This window comes from Castor canadensis, chromosome 14 (genome assembly GCF_047511655.1).
Source record: "Castor canadensis chromosome 14, mCasCan1.hap1v2, whole genome shotgun sequence".
Taxonomy (NCBI): domain Eukaryota; kingdom Metazoa; phylum Chordata; class Mammalia; order Rodentia; family Castoridae; genus Castor; species Castor canadensis.
Window position 1 is genome coordinate 57,996,107 of NC_133399.1, and position 23,554 is coordinate 58,019,660.

The following is a 23,554-nucleotide window of genomic DNA, read 5'->3' on the forward strand; positions in this document are numbered from 1 at the left end:
TCTACTACCAGTAATAAAGGCTCCCTGATTTCCCAAACAGTGAAGGTGTCCTATCTCATAGTGTCACTGTTATAATCAAATAAAATGCTGTAAACAAAAAGTACTTGCTTCCAAAAAATCCAATAAATAGACATTTGAAATACAGTTGGTGGAGGCTACTTGAGCCAGGGGGTAGTACACACCTGTAATCCTAGCACCTGGGAGACTGAGGCAGGAGGATCTGAAGTTCGAGGCCAAACTGGGATACACGGTAAGATCCTGTCTCAAAAGCAACAGAAAAAAGAAAATAAAGAAAAAGGAAGAAAGGAAGGATATTTAGGGCTGGGGTTATAGCTCACTGGTAGAATGCTTACCTAGCATGTGTGAGGCCCTGGGTTAGATCCCCAACACCACCACCAAAAACAAGACAACACTTGGAGACTGTTGGAGTATTTGTATCTGCCCCATGGAACTATCAAGGTACATTTTCACACAGCAGACTTCACATCATTACTACTCCCTTGTGAGTTTGTCTAACTTCAATCTAAACCTTGGAAATCTAATTATGTTTGTGTGACCTCTTAAAACCAGGCTCTTGTACATTTGAAGGTAAGGATAAAATCTTGAACGCACAAGTAGCAAAGGCTTTCTAGGACTGACTTTTACAGTCATCAGGCAGTTTAGCAACCTAGGTTGCCATAACCCCACTAAGATGACAGTTTGGGGTAGATCAACCATGATCTCCCATCACTACTCTGGATTAGGAGATTATGACAAAACAGTTATATCCCCCAGGCCTTCTAAGAGCAGCATAGGGTCATAGATAAAGATACTAACTTAAAGATACTAATGTTTAAACTTTATATACTCTTTCCCTCCATTTTTTGCAGTGCTATGGCTACTCTAAATGGTTTTAGACCACATTCTTTTTTTTTAGATATAGTATACATATATACATATAAATATATATACACACACTGGCGATATAGCTAGGTAGACAGATAAATTGTGTATAAAGATAAACATATATTGATATATCTATCACCAGTTTTTAGATAGATACTCCTGACTAACATGCATATGTACAGAGTTAAGCAGGAATTTTAAGACAAATGAAGAAAACAGATGCAAAATGAAGACACGAGTGCCAGGCTTTTATTCTGCTTTTAGTTACCTGTTAGTGACCTTTGCATGTACATGTGCCTAAATCTATGAAGTCCCACAATCATAATTAGATTACCAAGGCTTAGAGTAAGGCTGGTCAAACTTACAAGGGAGCAGTAATGATGTGGAATTTTCTATAAACTCACTATAAATGTGTATATATATACCTAAACCATCACAATAAATATAATCTAAGAGATGTGATTACATATTCTCAAACACCCAATCAACCAGACCACACTTTTGAGGCTGCTCAATTATGCATATCTCTTTGGCTCCAGCCTCCATTTTTCCTCTATTTAAACCTAAGGCTTAGGTCAATACCCAGAAGGTGGGGTGAAATACATTCTACTTCCAAACAGAGCTATGTTCATTAAAATCTTTTCCTGTCTTTCATCATTTCACTTCCATCTGCTTTCTTTGGGGTGAGTGGCTGGACCTGCCATGGCGAAACCCCTAGGGCCCCAGTTGTAACCACACATGCCTACACTAATGTCACCCACTGTGCACTCTTCATTTGTTACTCATGTATAGCCATGTCTCCTTCTTCTTCTTTTTTTTTTTTTTTTCCATATTGGGGATTGAACTCAGAGCCTTGCACTTGCTAGGCAAGTGCTCTACCACTTGAGCCACACTTCCCAGTCCCTTCTTTTCTTTATTCTTATGATCATCTTCCTAAATTACTTATACTTTATTTTTTTTATTGAAATTGGCTCAAGTATGGATATAGGTTGACAAACATTTTCTGAGCAGATTGCAAATATTTTAGGCTAGATATTTGGTCTCTGTTTCAAGTACTTGATCCCTGCTACCATAGTACAAAAGCAGCCACAGACGATGCCTACACAAATCAGTGTGAGTATATTTCAATAAAGTTTTGTTTATGGGACCTGAAATTGAATTTCATATCATTTTCACGTCAAAAAATACTTTTTTGAACCATTTCATTTAAAAATATAAAGTCATTCTTCCCTGGAACACTATACAAACAAACAAAAAACATCCAAAGAAAATCCCAGTAGCTGACCAGATTTAGCCTCTATGCATGGCTTGTTGGTTCTGATCTAGATGACCAAAACTGTGTCAACAAACAACTTTGCACTTCCCACAAAACCCTCCAGGGGTAAATATCTGTACTTGATCCCCATTTATCTCTATTCCAGAGGGCATCTAATTAACATATCAAACTGGACAGGTGGAACTAGTTATTCAGGGTGAATGAAGTGAGAGCTTCTGTATTAATTAAGATTCTCTTTCTTCTTGGGGGCTGATGGCTCACACCTACAATCCTAGCTACTCAGAAGTCAGAGATCAGGAGAACTGAGGTTTGAAGCCAGCCCCTGGCAAATAGTTCATAAGACCCTATCTGGGAAAAAAAAAAAAAAATCACAAAAAAAGTGCTGTTAGAGTGCTCAAGTGGTAGAAAGCCTGCCTAGCAAGCATGAGGTCCTGAGCCCTGAGTTCAAACCCCTGTGCTGCCAAAAAAAACAAAGACTCTCTTTCTTAAAAAGAGGTAACAACCTATAAATAAAGGTGTGGAAGCAGGGCATGTGAGGAAGGTAGGGGAGAGGGAGCTCAACTGGCAAACATCTACTATAGGCTAAAATCACAGCCCCTAAGTCATCCATAAGCACCACCATCTCCAAATAAAGAGGAAATAATAATAAAGGACATGTATCCCTCAAAAGTTCTTTTCTAGGGGATGTCTCCTCACTGACAGATTTTCCAGCCAAGAAACAAAACAATGCAAAAGCAGAAGCTTAAGCTGGCACCGATGGCTCACGCCTGTAAGCCTAGCTATCGGGAGGCTGAGATCAGAAGGACCGCAGTTCAAGGCCAGCCTGGGCAGACAGACTGCAATACCCCCATCTCCAAAATAGCCAGAGCAAAATGGACTGGAGGTGTGGCTCAAGCAGTATAGTGCCTGCCAGTTCAAATCCCCAGAACCACCAAAAAAAAAAAAAAAAAAAAAATGCAGAAGCTTACACACCTTTGAGGGAGAAGGAAGACAGACAGCAAATACAGAACTAATAGCTCAAGCTTTATAGCCATCAGTCTAGTATTTTCAAGAAATTTCTGGGTTGGTGGAGTTGCTCAAATGGTAGAATGCCTGCCTAGAAAGCATAAGGCCCTGAGTTCAAGCCCCAGTACCGCAAAAAAAAAAAAGAAAGAAAGAAATTTCTTTGGCTTGAGTTTTTATTTTACTAGGTAATCAGGAACCAGCTTCTGTTTGTAGTTTAAAAAAAATTCCAAAATCTTATCCATTGTTTAATTCCTGTCTTAGAAGAAGCCAGTACAGAGTTTAGATACTTTAAGTTCCTTAAACAGTTCTAATTAAAAAAAAAAAAAGTCATAGGCTTCCCTGAGTTGAAAGAATTATGGAAGCTGGCATACCATTCATGGATATGGTATATGGGACACAGCCCACACATTTGAGGGCTACTGTATACCAGGAAGCCAGGGTCACTACAAATATTAATGCCAACTCCTGAGTAGCAACTCATAAATTGTTTCTCCAGAAGATAGTCTTACATAGTCTACACTTACTATTCAACTATGTCCTTGAACCACAGATATATGAAAGATTTATCAGGAACAACAACAACAAAAAATTGGGGGGTGGGGAAAGTAAACCATCCAGTCCCTGAAATTAAACTTGGATGTGAAATGACTTTTAAGGAATTTCTGCACTCTGAAATTATCCCCCATCAGCCTGGTGCTTCAGTATATTTTCATATTTTCTTTGTATGTGTGACCAGGCAATCTGCAAGACTCTGGACCAGCTCCAGACTCTGTATAGAGCCCTTAATGGCAGGACAGTACAGGCTGATGAGTAATCATCCCATTGTTCAAATACCTTAAAATGAGAGATTTCATAATACGTAGGATTATTTCCTAGACTGTACACCACCAACCTCCACCGCCACAATTATAGTCTGCTGTCATGAATTACCCCTCAGAGGGTTTCTGATCCAAGACTCTCTAAAAGGAAAACATTCAGGGAAAGTTTTCTTTTTTGACAGAATGAAAATGAGAGTGTGAGAGTCACTGGTACTGGTAGAACCAAACAATTGGGTCTCTGTGGATTTGGGGGCCTGGTCCATCCAGGCTTCTATTCATTTGGCAAAGAATCTGGCAGGATGAATCAGTTCAGCAGCTGAAAGAATGATGAGGAAGGGCCGCCCAAGCAGAGGGTAATTCAAAGAGGCTTTCAAACAGCTATTTAACATGTGTCTTATGGGCTTTATTTAAATTTGATGAGCAGGCCACAAAACAGTTCTTTCAAGCTTCTAACTCTCCCTCTGATCTGCCAATCTTGTTAGAAGAAAAGAGAAGCTATGGGAACAAGTGGCATCTTCATCACCAAGAGTGCCACCCAGCTTTGTGCCACACACGAGCACTTCAATATATCAACCTGTCTGTCCCAAAGTGATTCCTGCATAGACCCAAGGTTGGAAGTATTGCTGGATTCTCAGCAGGGAGACACAGAACAGCGTTCTCAATTTCAAGCAAGAGCAAATCGCAAAAAAGCTGATGTGATTTTACCAATTCTAGCTCTTTTACAACTTTATTACCAGGTGACTTGAACTTCCCTAGACTACTTTGTGAAGAAGTTACTAAACAGTAGGATACATTAACTGTGGATCTGAGGAATCATAATCAGTTCAAAAATTAGGTAACTATAGATAAATGAAAGCTGGTTCTATCTGCCCTGTAAGGGGATCTACTCAGAATCCCATTCTATGTAGCAGCCAGAGAGCCTTGCAAAAAGAAAGTCAATCTCAGCACTGAAGAGGAAGGGGCAAGAGGATCCTGAGTTCCAAATCAGCCTGGGTTGTACAGGGAGACCCTATCCCAAAAGCAAACAAAACAAAAAAGTCAAAGCATAGTTCTGCTCAAAGTCCTGTCATGGGTTGAATTGAGTTTTGCTCAGAAATGTTAGGCTAGGAAGTGCTTTAAAAAGTTTCAAAATTAAAAAAAAAAAAAGGAAGAAGAAGAAATGTTAGGTTGGGTATAGTGGCTCACACACCTATAATTCCACCTACTCAGGAAGCAGTGGAGATAGGGAGGATCACCTTCTGAGGCCAGGTCAGCCCAGGTAAAAAGTTAGTGAAACTCCATTTCAACACATAATCCAGATGTGGCAGTGCATGGCTGTGATACCAGCAAAACAGAAAATTGAGACCCTAGCTGAAAAATAAAGCCAAAAAAAGCTGGGAGTATGGTTCAAGTGGTGAAACACCTACCTAGCAAGTGTGGAGCCTTGGGTTCAAACCCCAGTACCACCAAAAAGGAAGGAAGGAAGGAGAGAGAGAGAGAATAAGAGAGAAAGAAAACCTTTCTACCCCAGCGCTTGGTCCTGTCTCACACCTTTGCAGATGCTGTTCCCTATGCTGGAGGCATTCTTCTCCCAGGAATCTACAAGTCTTCTTTCCCCAGTCCTCCTGTCAGGTCTCTCTCTGCTCAAGTCACCTTATTAGTACACTTCCCCCACCCCAACACACACTTCAGCATTTGCTAGCCCCACCTCTTTCCCTGCTTACCATCCTCCGTAGTACTTAACACAAGCTGACATATATATTTTTGCCTAACCTTTAAAAGGTGCATCTCCCTCCAAAATGGCTGCTGCATCACAGTGCACTTTATTTACTGAATGGGCGAATGGATTTATATTAAGACAGGTAAAATTTTACCCAAAATCGTCTGTGTGTCACAAAAAGTTCCTACTAAATAAGTGGCAGATGCTTCTGTAGATGAAGGGCAGGTTCAAGGTTGGACTGTGAGGCTAGAAGAGAATATGTGTGTGTGGTTTTTAGATGCAAAGGATTACCACATTCTTGCACAGAAAATGGAAAGGTAAGCAATTTTGGAATAACCTCTTAGATTCCTAACCAAAAATTAAAAAAAAAAAACTTTTACCTATAATTTTTGTGTCTAGCCACACCCTGGTAGAAACCAACTGAGCCTGAGGAATTTGTGAAGCCAAATCTAAACATACCCCTACCACTGCATTACTGCAAACATTTTTACTTTTGAAGGGCTGAGGATGGCCCAACAGGAATGCTTGCTAATGATAATCTCATGCTGCAAATGCCCAGGGAGTAAAGAAAGCTTCTGATTACCAAATGACCAAAATGTTTTGTTTTGCAAAGAGAAAGAAAATGAAACAAAAACCAAGACCCTTCCAACTAAAGGCAGGAGCTTTAAAACAGCTCTTTCTGGGCAAGGAAACAATCCAACTCCCTTTAAGTGGTCCTAAATTACTACCTTTTTTCCCCCTTCTTTCATATACATTTTCTAAAAGCTTTAAAACGGAAGAGGCAGAAAACGACAGTTTTTATTTACCTTGGGTTTTGGACCCAGGTCCTGCCAATCCTAGTGAAGAATTACAGGATTCCTTGAGAGGTGATGTGATCGGAGTTTCAGCTTCAGGGGTCTCAAAATTACCTTCAGAATCCGAGCTGCCAAGGGGGAAAAATGAGGAATTACCACTTTCAACGGTATTTCCGAGACCCATTAAAATTAACATAGCCACAAAAGTTCAAGTCCGGCATTTCTAACTTTACAACCAACTGATTCTCAGTATGGGCTGGCCTGCGGAGGCTGCTGCGGTCTTTCAGCGGTGCCCTCCTGGGTTTCTTGGTCTGGCATCCTGTCCCCCTGAAATTTCCTCCATCCTCTGGAGCTTTGCTCCTGCACCATTTATTTTTGAGGTCATCTTTCCCTTTCACGCCCGAAAAAAGCGCTTTCCAACCGACTCCTTTTCTCACAAGCCCTTCTTCCAGATGCTTAAAAAATTAATACAGCCTCCAGCCCAAAATGAAGCCAATTCTAGCCATGCCTCTTGCCTTGGTAGGCCTCTACCTGTCTGGAACGCCTGTCGTCTGGAGTCTAAGACGACACCTGCCTTCCGCAATCACACGGGTGACAGCTCAGCAGAGACCACCATTTCTCACCAGCTGCCAGGGACCTGTCATCACGCGACATCTTTACCATGCTTACAGTTTGGGGACACAGTGGGGCCCTGGGAGGGCCAGGCAGCGGCTCTTCCCCATGCAAAAGCTCTAAGTTCCACCTGGTGTGATCAATGACACTATCCATGTGTGTGTCTGTGTCGGGCTGGGGGTGGGGGAAGTGACCGAGGGAGGCAAACGGGGATCCGCAGACTGCAGATTCTGGACAAGGTCCAGAAGGGTCACACTGAACCGAGGACGACAGCGACCGTCCCCAACTTTGGAATGAATGCACAGCAGGGACCAGGTTGCAGGCAGGGACGCAGCATGGCCACGAACGCGGTTACGCGGGTGGGCGGTCACACGCACGCACACGGGGGAGCGATGGGGGATGGCAGCACGTCTGCATCTCGGCAGGGATGCTGTGTACTTGCCTGAAACTCAAGGATTTGGTCTCGGCTTGCGAGTCCTCCTCCTCGGGGTCGCCCTCGGGCCCTCCGGCCTCGTCCTCTCCGCCGCCCCCGCCGCGCACCGCGGACCACGTCCACTTCGCCCACTGCACGGGGGACAGGATCTGCCACGGGCTGAACGCCATGAGCGCGGCTCCCGCGGCTCCAGCTCCTAGGGGCAGGGCAGGGATGGGGGGAGAGCCTTTTTTCCTTTTCAAAATGGAGGGACCCGGTGACAGGCGCCTGTACGCGTCGCCAGCCGAGGCGCGGATGTGGCTCAACGAGCGCCGTCGGGGGCCGGGTGGAGCGCTTCCTCTCGCCGGCAGCAGTAGTGCCGCTTCCCGGCGCCCTCCTCCGAGCGCCGCGGCGCGTCGCGTCCGCACCAGGCTCCCTCGCCGCGAAGATGTCTCTCCCAGCCTCCTGAGGGGCCGCCCGCGGCGCCCAGCGGCTCGGGTCTCGGGGTCTCGCTCCCGCCTTCGGGCCGCGGGGCGCGCATCAGCTGCCGCGGAGCCGCGCCCCAGGAGCCGCCCCCTCGGACCGTACTACTCGCGCCGCGCGGGTGGGGGCGGCGGCCGCGCCGGGCCTTTGAAGTCTGTGCGTGCGCGCGCCGGTTCCCCCCCCCCGCGGCGCCGCGCTGGTAGCGCCCCGACTGCGGGAAGGGGGCTTCCAGGCAGCGCCGCCGGCCGCGCGCGGAGGACCCTGGCACCGTGGCAGCTCCTGCCGTCCCACGAGCAACCCAGATCTATTTTCTGAGTCCGTGCATGCTGCGCTTTTCCTCCCTTCCTTTTTATGTTTTTATCTGCTACTAGACTCAATGGCGTGAGGTGACATTGCACCGCACAGAAGTTAAGCCCCTTATTTTAAAAAAAAAAGAAAAAATGGACCCGGCTGTGAATTGTTTTCCCCCTCCCAGATACTGACAGCTGGAAGATTTCAGCCTGTTCGTCTTCATCTCTGTCACTCCCAGGATTTGAGAGACCCTCAGCGATGCCATAAGAGTGACCAAGGACAAGAATTTAAGATGCCCTGCCCCTCCCTCGTGGACGCTCTAAAGTGGCCAGGTCATGGGTAGAGGATGCAAAATTACCCTGTGACATTACCGCCTGAGCGGTTTCCCAGACTCCTTTCTTTTCATAACATTGAGGCTTTCTTTACAAAACTTCTAAGTCTTTGATTCCTATCGTTTGCTTCTTCAGTAGTAAGCCAACAAGCCTGGTGACAGCAGCCTTCCAAGTGAACCATCTATGTTTGAAAGCAAGGGGGAAAATAGCAGCTTTTCCTCATTTTCCACCGACGGATTCCATTTGGGAATTGATCCTCTCAAACCCCCAGTGCGTCCTCCTCTGAGCGAATCAGCTGCCTCAAACCCCAGGAGCTCCTCTCCTGGATAAGGTGTTCCTTGTACTGTGATCATTTTCCAGAATTGCAGAGAATCTGTGAGAAGTCCGCAGTTCCCACACAGAGAGCAGTTCCAAAATTTGGGGACAAGGTCAGGCTGAAACTTGTAAGAGATTGATGATCTCCCTTGAAAGGGGTTGGCACGTATATTGCTGATGAATCATGAGTATTTTACACATTCAATAACAAAAACAAGACCAAAAATACAAGATAAGGCTTGGCAGGTATCCTACCATAAAGGAAGGGCAGCAATTTATCTGAAAAAAAAAAAAGGGATGGAGTGTTCTGATGCTTCAGAATTAATTCCAGCTTCTTCCCAGAGATAAATACAACTGTCTGAAGTGTTCCAGGAATTACAAGTAGGCAGGAGTCGTTTTGTTCTGGATCCACACCAAATATGCCCACACTATCCAACTGTTTGTTGGAAGAACTTAAAAACCACAAATCCAGCTGGGCACCCATGGCTCACACCTGTAATCCTAGCTACTTGGGAGACTGAGATAGGGAGGATCCTGGTTTGAGATCACAGTTTGCAAGACTCCCATCTCCAAAACAATCAGAGCAAAATGGTCTGGAGATGTGGCTCAAGCCTTAGAGCTCCCACTTGGCAAGTGTGAAGCCTTGAGTTCAAACCCCAGTCCCACCAAAACAAAACAACCAACAAATACAGGCTGGGACCTCACAGATAGAGTGATTGCTTGTGTAGTATACACAAGGCCCTGGGATCCAGCAGCATCTGGAGAACTGTACGTTTAGTAAATGTTCTTTAGGAGTTGTTGTCACAGGTAATTCTAGAAACCAATACCTAATTTAAGCCAACTAATTGCACTTGCTTCTAGAACAATCTGCATCCCTTCGCCTGCAGACCTCACCCTTCGCCAATCACCCCAAGCTCCCAGGCTTTGGCTGCTCAGATTTTCGGTTATCACCTAGTTCAAGGGTCTGCTCTGGGAAGGCAGGCTGGGTTCTTTTGCTTTCTATCCTTTCTCTACCCCCAAACATTCGTACATTCTTACTGTACTGAAAGTGAAAGGGAATGTTTTGGGGTTCTTTTGTCTTTTTGCGGTACTGGGGCTTGAACTCAGGGCCTACACCTGAGCCACTCCACCAGCCCTTTTTCGTGTTGGGTACTTTTGAGATAGGGTCTCTCGAACTATTCGCCTGGACTGGCTTCGAACCTCCATCCTCTTGATCTCTGCCTCCTGAGTAGCTAAGAATACAGGTGTGAGTCACCAGCACCCGGCTAAGAAAGCATTTTTAATAGTAATGCAGAACTGTTTCAGGCCAGCAAGCGTGTACTGTCCCTCTACACTGAGTCTGGTGTATGTAACATATTTATTCTCATATCTGTCCCACTTCTGAACCATAAGTTTCTAAAGGTCAGGAACCATGACATATTTATGATGCACTTTTGTCTCCCCAGAGATTAGGGCGAGGCCACACATTCAATAGGCATTTAGTAAATGTGAAAAAAATTTAAAAATATTTTAGTTTAGTCCTTTTGAGTTTGGCTAGGGTGACATCAATTCCTAAAGCCTGGCTCCTGGGGAAACCAAGTCTTGAACGAGCAAAGAACAGAAGCAGATCCAGTGTATGGCTCCAATATGATAGAGCTTAACCTGTGCAGCAACATCTTCAAACTAGAGAAGCTAATAGCCCACCTAAAAATCAGTCCACAGGTGCTTAGTAAGACCAGCAATGGAGCAAGACCCTTACTCCAAAGCCTAAGTTCATTTTACTTTCTGCAAGTAGAGTAATGAGGCTAACTGATACATCAGCTTTCCTATAATTCTGGAAAAGAATGGGCAGTGTTTGACAACAGCTATCCTAACAAGGTGAACCATAATTTTGCTGCTGCCTCCTCAGTTTTACTGAGCAGAATGTCTTCAAATACATAACCAAATAACCAGATGAAATGTATTTGTTTTGGAAATGATCTTAAGGACAGAAGGGCCTCATCTGTTCTCTTTCTTCCTCTGCTTCTGGGCCTGCCCATAAGTTTTGCATCAATACACCATGAAAAGTTATAATTTAGATTGTAACTTCCTGGGGCTGGGGTGTAGCTAGTGGTAGCACAAGTGCTTAGCATATGTGAAGTTCCAACTTCAATCCCCAGCACCAAAAAAAAAAAAAAAAAGTTAACTCCCTTGAAACTTGGGAGTGGTAGGGCCAAGCACACACCTTGCAGCTAAATGATGCTGAAAAGAAGTCTGCAACATGGGTCTCCTTAATAAAGATTGAATAATCTATGAGTAAGCAAACTTAAGCAGGCTGACAGACTCTTCTTGACCTAACTCTAAATAGGCTCTACTAAGCCCTGTGTGCCCCAATGTTGAATTTCAGTGTCTGTCCTCCTAGAGTTCAGCTTTATCAAGAATCCTGCTGGGTGAGTTCAGTGAGAATCCCCACCCTCCGTCCTCTTCCCTGGCCTGCCTTCAGCAAGAATCTTGTCAAGTGGGTTTAGACAGAATTCACCTTTACCCTTGAAGCTTCCTCCTAGTAATCTTTTATCCACCAACCCTCACAGACCCCTGGCTACAAAGCCCTACTTGTCCTGGTCTTTGGAGTTGAACCCAGTCTCTTTTTTTTTTTTTTAATGGTACTAGGGTTTGAACTCAAGGCCTATACCTTGAGCTGCTCCAACAGCTTTTTTTTGTGATGAGTTTTTTTCAAGATAGGGTCTTGCTCGAACTTTTTCCCCTGGCTGGCTTTGAACCTCAATCCTCCTGATCGCTGCCTCTTGAGTAGCTAGGATTTCAGGTGTGAGCCACCAGTGCCCGGCAACTAGTTCCTTCTTCAAGGAAGTCTTCATTTAACAAACGTCACACCGATTTTTTTTTTTTTCCAACAAGGCAAGATCATCTAGAAGCATAGCTTCTGTGTGAATGCCTGTGGGAATGGAGCAGGAGGAGAGGCACCTCACTGCAAAGGAAGCTGTGCACCTGTTAAGTAGGTAGAACTTGCTCCTGGAGTGGAAGCAGCAAATACAAGTGTCTACTTAACTGACAGAGGGGAGTGGAAAGGCCTGGGTGGCAGCTATGGCTAGAGACAGACCTGCCCAGTTCCTACTGTCCACTTTTGCCATCTAACAGTCTTCCCTGCAAACTCAAAAACCTGGATTTTCTAAGATATCTTTCAGTATCACAAATGTTCTATTGGTTGGATGAGGAGAGAAGAAACACAGAAATTTTTTCTAAAGTAATTAAAAAGAAAGAATAAATGTTCTTCCTAATTTCAATTGTTTTAAGCCTAGTAAACCTGCAAGGCAACCCAAAGCCATGTGCACACATTGTTGGCCCACGGAAACATTGGGTTTTAAGCAAGTAAGCAATATTTCCATTTAGAAAGATGATAGCTCATTCTGGCAACAACTTGTGGCTGGATGGAAGGAGTCAAGACTGGGAGACTTGTGAAACTGCTGAGTTCCCTTCCCCAAATGGCCTAGCAAAGAAAGTCAGCTTCTCTCACAGGCAGAATTTGAATTAGTGTCCTCTTTCATTCTGCTTGTTCAGTACATATCAGAGCTATGAGCAATCCAAGCACATGGTGAACACTGTTAGAAGGCAAGGTACAGAAAACCACTACTGCTAAAAAAAAAAAACCCTAGGGCTGGCGGAGTGTCTCAAGTGGTAGAACGCCTGGTTAGCAAGCGTGAGCCCTGAGTTCAAACCCTAGCACCACCAAAAAAACCTGTTTCCGACTACCACTGAAACAAGAAGACATTTGGTATGAGATTGCATCGAGAGCACAGAGGAGGCAAGGAAGACCAGCAGGACCAGCATGGCATGTGGGAATCAGAGATTAAATACTCTAAGAAAACAGAAAGGTCAGAAGCACAGAAAAAGCCATGCAACTTTATCTATCTAATCTATTTACCTATCATCTATGTACTCTATCTATCTATAGGAGATTGTTTGATTTTGTTTAGTTTTTGTTTGAGCAGGGTCTAACTAAGTTGCACAGGCTGGCCTTGAATTCTTTATGTAACCAGGGCTGGCCTGGAATTTGTGGTTCTCCTGCCTCAACCTCCCATGTGCTGGGATTACAGGCATGCACCACCATGCACTGTTCTTACCTGTATTTTCTAACAACCTAAGAATTTGATAAGCAAAATACGCAAAAGAATTCAAGTAAAATTAAATGCCACATTAATAATATAAGCAAAATCCTTGGGCCATTTTGAAACACTTAGAAAAAGATACAGGCCCCTTAGAAACTGAAAATAGCAGCTGGCAACGATGTTTAGGCGCCTCAGTGGGATCTCAACAGCATCTCCTACTCTCCACTGGATGAGTTTTCTAAGACAGCGGGGCGTTCTCTAGAGTGGTTGCTTCAACAACTTAACCACTGAAGGTTCTCTCCCCTCTTAGCACGCTTAATACCCTCAACTCAGCTTTTTTCTCTTTGAATACTCAGGTGTAGAAGGTAAGTAAGATGTAATCACAATACTTATATCAAGAAAGCCCATCTCACTATGTCAGATGATTTCATCTGGCCCTTATAATCTTTCAGGTAGGCACAGCAGGTTTTATCACTCTCATTTGGTGGTAAGATAAATGGAAGAGAAAAGGCAAACTACCTGCCTGAAGGCACACAGCAGATTAGTGCCAGACTGGAATCCAGTGTTCCTTACACTGTAAATTGGAAGAAAGCAAAATGCACCCCCCAGATACTCTGTAGATAATGATTCTATCAGCTGTTCTTAGTCAGTTTCTTCCCTACCTGGACAGGTTGCCAAGTCACAACTAGGAATACCTTGGTCTATTCAGTAACTGCTGTTGCCAACAGCAGGCTTGTGGCTATCCTACCTGCTCTAGCCAGGCAGGAGTGTGCTGGTGTCTGGACAGCATTTTAATATATTCATGTTACAGTCTTAGCCTCACCCATCAGATGTTGTTCTCATCATCCTTTATCCATAGGTTGCCATCACCTGTAGAATTAGTGTCACCTCCACTACCCAGACACACCCAAATCAGGGAACCTCCACTATCCATGTATGTTGAAGATTAAATCGTAAAGAGAAACCCCTTCTTATTTTTTTTTAAGAAAGCCAGACTTATGTTCACAGTTCATACTTCTTCCAAGCTCCAGAAAAATCCACAAGGAGCCAGACTGCCTCCATTAAAGATAGCCGAACTCTCCACCTGGGGCTGCTCAAAGATTCTTTTCCAGGCTTTGTTCAGGTGAATAACTTTTGTTGCATCCACCCTCCCATTTACTTTATATTTAAAATTTTTTAAATTTAATTTTATTTATTTACTTTTCTGTTTATGAGACTGGGACTCCCTATGTAGCCCAGGCAGGACTCACTGATACTGGATTGCTAATCCCAAATTCGTGTCCTGGTGTGGTCAATGATTGAAGATGCCAGACCAGGAGTTAAAAGTAAAACAAGCACAAAGTTTATTGAAAGGACAGCAAAGCTCCCATAACAGGAGGGACTTAGTGAAAAGAGCTAAGCCATAGTATAGCTGGAGTTTAGGAGTGATATAAAGCATGCATGGCTTAGGTCTAACTGTTCTACCTTGAAACTGTATTGTGTGTGTGTGTGTGTGTGTGTGTCTGTGTCTGTGTGTGTGTGTGTGTGTGTGTGTGTGTGTGTGGCACTGGGGCTTGAACTCAGGGTCTTCACCTTGAGCCACTCCATCAGCCTTTTTTTTTTTTGGTGAAGGGTTTTTAGAGATAGGGTCTCATGAACTATTTGCCTGGGTTGGCTTTGAACTGCCATCCTCCTTATTTTTGCCTCCTGAGTAGCTAGGATTATAGGTGTGAGCCACCGGCACCCAGCTTGAAACTGTATTTGATAGTTTCTGCTGGGTATTGAGGGGGGGGAGCGGGAGGGGGTGGAGTGGGTGGTAAGGGAGGGGGTGGGGGCAGGGGGGAGAAATGAACCAAGCCTTATATGCACATATGAATAATAAAAGAAAAATGAAAAAAAAAAAAAAAAGAAACTGTATTTGAGATTGATTGGTACCCAGTCAATTTCTCACTGAATACTGCCACTTGCCAGTCCCCTTCCTTATCTGGTCAGCTTGTCCTGGCCTTGGGACTATATCTTGCAGCTGCATTTTGTTATTTTGGTAAGGGATTTGTTATTTCTCTGAGAAACCTATTGTTTCCTACTCCCCTTTAGATGTCTGCTTCTAAAGTGTCTCGCTCATCCGATATGGAGTCACCTCTGTCATTGCTCCCCTTACATCATAAACTCTTAATCCTCCCGCCTTGGTGTCCCAAGTGCTGGGATTCTAGGCATGCATTACCATATGCCTGGCCCTGATCTACTTACTCTATTCTTATCACAAAAGTACAGCTTGAGTTCCCCTGAAAGTTGCCATTCAACCTAAATTACAGATCAGACCTACAGTGGAACAGCCACAGAGCAGCACTGTACTGTGTCAGCTTTCAGGGAAGCTAGAGAACACATGATTTTATGATGCTTACACTAAATTTGTGTCTGTGAAGAGCCATTTCTATCATGCTCTCACCCATCCTCACCCCATATCATATACATGTTCATTGACTTCATAAGAGAGTTCACTCCTTCTTCTGGGACGTAAGGGTATTAAAAAACCATTGTTGAGTGCCAAAGACATAGAAAAGTTAGGCCAGTCTGTTTACTCTAAGGGAGAGAAATAACCCAAACATTACGCCTAAGTCTTCTTACCAACCACCACAAATCCAAAGTTGGAAACAAGTGAACCAAAAACAAACAAAGATCCACTTAAGGCAGTAAATGATTGCTAGTAGGTAGATATGGGCTTTCCTGCTAATCACCACTATTGCATTCACAGAGCCTGATAAGCAGGAATACTGTCTTAATCTTACTAGTTTGGCACCTTTTGTTTTCTTCTATTGAACACAGTTTCCTTTTTTGGGGGGTGCGGGGGATGAGCAGATTATGCATGAAGAAAGTGGGTCCTCTCGTTCCAAGGGCTCTATACCTCAAACAAGAAAACCATGTGAAACCTTCTTTAAGTTGTTTATGAACTAAAGTTTCTAATAAGGAACTTACTCCAAATGCCATGTCTGCCTTGCTTCACAGACATGGTCACAAACATGGTTTAGAGGGAGGGTGGACTCTAAGGCTTGAGTTGAAAAGGCTTAAAGAATTTAGGAAACCAAAATAGAATCACTTTCCTTTTCCTGCAGCCATTTTATTCTCTTCTCTACACCACTCTCTAAATAAAATAAAATAAGTCTCCTGAATGGTACCACCTCAAAGATTAGAAGAATACTGATCATATGGTCCAGCTCTCCTGAGATCAAACATTCTACTCACTGTCCTCTTAAATCTACTTAGCCTTCCCCACACCACATGTCCTTTTTTGATTTATGAGACGTTGTCACTCAGGAGTTAGAAGGCAGCAGATTGGGATGACACTGGAAAGGGCAGTGGAGATGCACTACCGAGGGGTGTGGGGAGAAGGTCCACCCAGGAGAAGGAGTAAAACCAAAAAAGGCTTTCCAAAATAATTGTGACTGCCACGCCTCGTAATCCTTACCCTGGAGACTTGAAAGGATTTATTGTGAACAAAAATCTTCCTGCGTTTCTAAGAGATTAAAATAAACAGGAAACTAAGGAGCAAACTCCACGACAGTCTGTGGCCTCCTGTAAATTCTGGCTCTTATCTCTTTACAGTAAACATGTAACCATCATATTTTGATTATAAAATTACACATGTGTTTGTGAAAGTCAAAGAAAACTTATTCTTTTACTTCTCTGGTGTGGTATATGGTGGGGGGAAGGAATCTATCATTTTTTGTGTGTTAAAATTTTTTTAATCCAAATATTACACATCACTTATATCACTCATATAAGCTAAAAGGCTAGCTGAATTAATGGAAAGATTCAACGATATCCAAAGTTGGTAAATACAGCCATATTATCCAGTTTGATTTAATTTGATTTCCTGTCAAAATTCCTAGGGGATTTTATTTAGAATTTGTTAATATTTTTCAAAAATTAATCTGGAAAAATAAACTGGTAAGCATATTTTAGATTCTTAAAACAACAGAGTTAAGAAAAGTGATATCACTGTAAAGATATTAACACATTTCTGCCAAAACAGACACATCCTTGTTCTGTAAATCAGAACAGAGACTCAGAAAAGAGCCCTCGCAGATACAAGCATTATATGATAAAGAAGACGTTACAACATAGAAAGAAATGGGGGGAGAAAGATGGATTGGCAATGAGAAATGGAAGCAAGTTAAGCCCTTACCTCGGAGCATACACCAAGATAAATTCCAGATGGATTAGATGGCTAAATAAGAAAAATCAAGCCATGGGGAGAAAACAATCTAGAAGCAACAGAATCTGTCAAGGATCTTGAGGAAGGATGACGGTCCAACTCAGAAGTAATTAATAAGCCATACACAAAATAAAGAATGCAAATTTACTTGGCTACATCTAACTGCATGCCTTCAAATTACAAAGCAAACACAGTCTGGGGAAAAACAAAGGTTAGTACTGTTATCGAGACGGAGATTTGTACAGGACAGAAAGCCTCCACTCATCCCCGCTGGCTTAGGTGTTTAGCATTTTGGGTTCTTGTCTCACGAAGAGGAAGAATGAACTTCAGAGACAAGGAAGGGTGAATGTAGAGGTAGGAGAGTTCACTAAGTGAAAGCAGGAAAGCTCCCAGGAAGGGAGGGGTCCCCAGTGGTTGCCAATGACTCTGTGATGTCTAGGGAATTTTACTTGCAGTGTGGGTAAGGTGTTACCCAGTTTCCTATGCTAACTAGGTACTGAATTAATGCAGGTTTATTGGCTTCTTTCATGGCCATGTGAATGGGGTTTGGAACTCCGGGAATAGTCCTCAAACTGCTTTTCTCCTTGTGTTCCCTTCTGCCTAGGTAAGCCTTAGGTCATCCTGATTTGCTGCCCTGTTCTGTAACCCCTGCTTTATGGTAAGGCAGAAGTGAAAAACATTCTCTGACTACCTTTCTTCTGACTCTCAATTAGTTGTTCAATTTTTTCCCTACCTGCTCGGCTGATTCCTAATCTCTCATTATTACCTTAGGAACTAGTGAAAACAGGTTAGATCATTCAGACCCCAACAGAGAAGTGAACAGTTATAATGGCAAAAGTCTTATTTTATGGCTTTGTGTGTAGGGGTGTGTGTGTGTGTGTGTGTGTGTGTGTACGTGTATGTGTATATAGACTGAACCCAGAGGCTAAAACACACACACATACACACACACACACACACACACACACACACACACACACACACACAGAGTTGGCTACATGTTCAGCCTGGGCTTAGCGGAAGAACCCGAGCATCTTGGAATTAAATGGAAAGTATGTATTTGCACCAGTCTCTATCCTCCTCTTCCCCATATGCAGTGAAGCTCCATTCCAGGAACAGTATTTTAGGATGATTAAACATTAATTTTTGAATTTGAGAGTGGAACTAATACAAGACTATGCAGTTACAAGAAAATTCTAGCCAAGATGTCCTTGTATGAGAGCCCAGCCCTGCCACAAGTTAATGTAGGAAGGAAGCTGTAAAGGCTGGGGATGTGCGTGCCTGGCGTGTGCCAGGCTCTGGGTTCGCGCTCCAGCACCACAAAAAAAGAATGCTTTGGCAATATGCAGTGGATGGCAAAGGCAGGAAAGCAGGCATTAACCTCACCAACCACTCCAAGCAGGTGTGCTCTTTGAGTGCCCAGTGGAAGCCAGTCATATGAGGCAGCCCTGCAACTAAGCGACTGTCTGGTGGCCAAAGTGTGAAAACCCCATTCCAAGGAACATTTGCTTGTTGAGCCAAGGCACCATACAAAAGATTTTCCCAGGGACACCTACTGACACAAATGAGAGTCACAAAGACACACAAAATTGGACCAGAGCATCAAAGATATACTTTATGTGGGATATGCAAAAGGATCACTTTTAACATCTCTCTCATTGGGGTACTCTCTCTCTCAGTCTACTTCTCTTTGGGATGGTTTCTTCCGAGAAATATGTTGATGAGTTGAATTGAACTATGAGGGCCTCTTCCTATGGGGAGAAAAGTAGGAACTATGGTGGGCTCCATGGGGAAAGAAGACCTGGAACAGGTTGTCAAGGCCCAATTTCTGAAGAAGGAAGCTTTAGAATTCAGGCAACTCTCTTTTAGAAAAATGCAAGGCTCAGAGTATAGCTTAGTGGCAGAGCACTTGGCTAGCACGCTTGAGGCTCTGGGTTCCAGCTTCAGTACTACTAAAAAAAAACAAAAAACAAAAAGGATATGGTGGTGTACACCTGTGATCCCAGCACTCAGGAGGCTGAGGCAGGAGGATCTTGAGTTCTAGGACAGCCTAGGCTACTTAGTGAGACTCTGGCTCAAAAAACACAACAAAATAAACAAAAATGAAAATGCAAAAGGACCCCATGGACATAGTTAGGACCCCACTGGGGACTTAAGAAAGAGCTCACTCAAGTAAGGGGCCTGAAGTTTAAGCTGCTTTAGCTTCATGGTAAATTCAACTCTGATCATGGGACAAAAGAGCGCCATCCCTGTGGCTCAGGAATGGTGGCTCAGGAGAGGTCCAGCTGGCTTGAACTTGGTAAGTGAAAATATTGATTTATTGGGGGTGGGTCACACTGACCTCCTCCATATTCTCAAAGGAAATGAAAAATGTTTACTGTTGGAAACTCAATAAAACTGTCAAAAGATATCTCCTACACAGATTGTGAAACACACTCCCTGGCTCTTTTCCTTCTGTACCAGTTGTAAACACACACACACACACACACACACACACACACACAATTTTAATTATGAGAACAAAGAAGAAACACTATAATGTTTCTTTAGCATTGTGCTCCTTATGCACATGTACTTTTTTTTTTTTTGAGTTTTAAAAGTTCCCTTTATTTAAGTCATTCAACTAAATCTGGGTTTTTTGGTTAAATGCACATGCACTTTTGATTCTGTAGAAGACAACCTAGGTAGGGTGGTAGGGTCTAACAGCTCCATCAATAATTTCTTTCTTTCTTCTGGTAAAAGAACCCCGAGTTTTGGTTGGCCACTTGGCAATCCAGTTAGAGGACCATCCAGCCTTATCCAGCAACTAGGCATGTCCTCGTGACTGAGACTGACCCATGGGATGTGAATGCAAGTGATCAGTGCAAATGTGGTGCGATGTATTTACAAAAATACTCTCACCTCTCCTGAAGGTGAGCAGACCACTGCTCTGTGGGTGAGGACCACCCATGGGAGAAAGGTTGGCAGAACCCAAGCCAGGCTGACTGCAGAAGCAAAGTAGCCTACAGCCCTGCACTAATGGCCACTGAGGACTGTTCTGTGAGAAAGAAAAGTTCATCTACTATATATTTTTTGCACTACTGTGTCACTGGGTTGCTATTACAGTAGCCTCAACTCCGCCTTAAAAATAAAACCTCCTTTGGGGCATTTCAGCTCTAAGCTCCCTTGGATGGAGGTTGGGAAGAACCTGCCTTAAGTTTCATTTCACATCATGGTCAACAGGATTTTGTGAAGGGTCCTTCATTAATTCATCTTATATCTCAGCAGTGTCTTTCCTCAGGAAGAAAACTTCCCAATCATAAGCCTCATGCCTGCTACCTCAATGATGTCCTCTTTCCCTCTGCTGTCATGGCTGGAGTTGTGAACTATCTTTCTGGAAATTGGGCAGTTGCATCTTTAAAGATGTCAGTTATGGACAACAGAGCTGACAGGGAGGGGAGTTGATACTTAGGTCCCTTCAAGATCAACTCTTCCAAGCAGGATAGATTCAGATTGTGTGTGTCGGAGGGGTGGCAGTACTGGGGATTGAACTCAGGACCTCATGCTTGTTAGGCAGGAACTCTACTGCTTGAGCCACACCTCACCTCCCAAGTGGGCTATATTTGGATACTGTATGATGGATATTAACTTCTTTGGGGAGATTTCCTTGAAACAATATGACTTTATATGTCCAGAAAGACTATATAATAAATGAACACTTGCCCAGTTCTAAAGATAAAATAACTAACCTGTGTTCTATAAATTAATTATTGTTGTTTGGCTTTAACACTAACTGGTGTTAGGGACAATTTCCAGCAATCATCCAATAATTTTTTATTTGTATTTATTTATTTACTTAGCATGCATTTAGCATGCTAGCAAGTACTTTATCACTGACCTATATACCCACCTCCAAAATATTGAATTGATTTTCGTGCTAGGCACTTATAATTCTAGCTACTTGGGAGGACAGAGGTTTGAGGCCAGCCAGGACAAATAGTTCATAAGACCCCCCACCTACAAACTAACCACAGCAAAATGGACTGGAGCCATGGCTAAAGCAGTAGAAAGCTTAGAGCCTGCTTTGTAAGCATGAAGTACTGATTTCAAACCCCTGCCCCACCAAAAAAAAAAAAGTTTCTATTTCTTATAGAAATAGATAGAAATAGAAAACTATTATGCTCCGCCCATAAATACCCTGCTGAGGAGGAAATACTGAATTTGCTGCTGGTCAAAACGCTTTTCATGTCTACTTTGGATGTTGGACACCTGTTTCCCAGGTAGAGTAAGGGGCCACAGTGTGGCTGAGATGCACAATGACGTGAGGCCCGTCAAAGGCTTGTTATAACACAGATGGCTGGACCCAATCCCTAGCTTCCCATTCAAAGCAACCCCCCCCTTAAGAATTTGTGTTCTTAATGTGCTCCCTGCTGATCAGGGGACTACACATTTACTACTACTGATTTAAGGCAAAGGACGTAAGCATTTCATTAAAAAAAGAAGAAGAAAGGAGGAGGGGGTGAGGTGGAGTGGGGAGGAAAGGCAGGCAGTGGTTCAATAAACAGAAAATGCTCAGACTTCATAAATAATTGAAGGATTCTAATCAAACTGTGAGAGGAACTTTAACTGCTTTTGCTGAAAGCACTGACTCTTTACTTGGGCCCACAATTAACTAAAAGCAGGAAAAAGCGTGGCATCTCTCCACTTTGTAGCTGTCTTTGCTCTGAGCCATTCTCTCTGCAGTCACTGTGCAATCCTTGGGTTCCAGGAAGGGCAGAATTTATCATGTTCACAGGGAGGAATGGAGGAAACTGCCCCAAAGCAAGGGAACATCAGAACCTCACCAGGAACAGTGTAACAGCTTCTCCAGACCCATCCAAAAACAAGGTCTGAGATAATGACCCACCAAAACACACCTGTGACCAGAACTGTTTAATAATTATACACGCCTCTGTCCCCCCGTCCCAGGTCTTTTTAAACCCATAGCTCTTGTGTGACCTGAAACATGACTGAAGACAAACTGAAGTGCATGGCAATGTAATATAAACCTCCTTTATCTGCCCTTTACCATGTCTCTTTATTCGGTCCATTAGGTGACAGGCCAGACCTTACGTGTGGAAGCCAAGGAGTGTGAAAACTCCAGTTTCAAAATGGACTAATTGATAGTATCATTTCCACCCATTTGGCAAAATTTTAAAAGATTGAACTCATTATCGATTAAAGCTTAGGGAAAAGACTGTCTCATATACTGTTGTTTAAAAATGTGAATATTAGGACCGTCACTGGAGTCCCAGGCCACAGGAGGCCTGACTTCAGAAAGTTCCAATAATTTGGAGCTGACCATTCAGCCCAGAAATCCAATGGTAAAAGGCAGGAAATGAATTAAATCAATAGTTACATGGGAAGGGTAATGGGGATAAAGCATCCCAGCTCTGTCTTGAGGATACTGATAGGAGCTTTAGGGTTAAGTAAAGGAAGAATTGGGGCAGGGGTAAGAGATGTGCATATTTAAACAGTGGTGGTCAAAGTGTGGTCTTGTTTGTCATTATCCCATTCTGGTTCTGCCATTATCACTGGAGGGTGCAATCTGGTTCCCATCAAGAGATGATTGCTCCTGCTTAGGGGGGCAGCCTTAGTTCCTATCCTGGGGTCATGCTCCCATTTGTGGGGGGGCAGGGGTAGTCTCCTCATGGGGTGATTTGCTTGCAAGGCCTTGCTGTCCTTGGAATGTTTGGGGTAATGACAGGAGGCATGTGAACACTGCTTGTGGGAACAAGACCTTATAAAGCTGGCAGTTGGCAATCTGTTGAAAATACCTTGCACCAAGCGGCTCGCCCCTGTAATCCCAGCTACTAGGGAGGCAGACATCAGTAGAACCACAGTTTGAGGCCAACTTGAGTTCCCCTCCCCCTAGGCAGGAAGATCATGAGTTTGAGGCTTGAGCTCCTATCTCAAAAAGCCAAGGACTGGAGGTGCAGCTCAGTGACACAGTGCTTATCTGGCATAAGCAACGGCCTAGATTTGATCCCCAGCACTAAAAAAAAAAAAAAAAAGAAATTCAGGTTACCTTGTAAAATGAGGTGAATTTGTGGGGGACACTGTAGTTCTATCACACATAGCAAGCAGACTTATCCTGCAACAAGGGGAGTGAGGGAGAAAGTCTACAAGAAGTGTGAACCGAGTTGTGCAACTTTGGTACCTGAGTGACCCTTGGACAATTCTTTATTGTCTCAGACTCATCTGCTTATCTGAAAAAGAGAATATCAACACAGTGATCTGTGGCAAATGTCCTTTCTAGCTGAAAATTCCTGTGGCCCTATGAGATCTGGGATGGACGCTTAGGTAGAAGTTAGCAGTTGTCTCGGCCTGTTGGGGCTAC

General features: G+C 43.6%; 1 protein-coding gene across 12 annotated transcripts in view; it reads right to left on the reverse strand.

Moving 5' to 3' along the window:
• The window catches only part of Tacc1 (transforming acidic coiled-coil containing protein 1), a 133,941-nt gene that overhangs the window by 62,795 nt on the left and 47,592 nt on the right, over positions 1–23,554 (reverse strand). For 3 of the 12 annotated variants that reach the window (XM_074054620.1, XM_074054622.1, XM_074054621.1), the window contains exon 2: positions 6,490–6,605. The exons of 3 other annotated variants lie outside the window; for them this stretch is intronic. In XM_074054620.1, the coding sequence (XP_073910721.1) occupies positions 6,490–6,605 (116 nt within the window). Of the gene's footprint in view, positions 1–6,489; positions 6,606–7,531; positions 8,044–23,554 lie in introns of those variants that run through there. 6 more of the 12 variants (XM_020164422.2, XM_020164420.2, XM_074054626.1 and 3 more) reach the window with 4 other exon arrangements.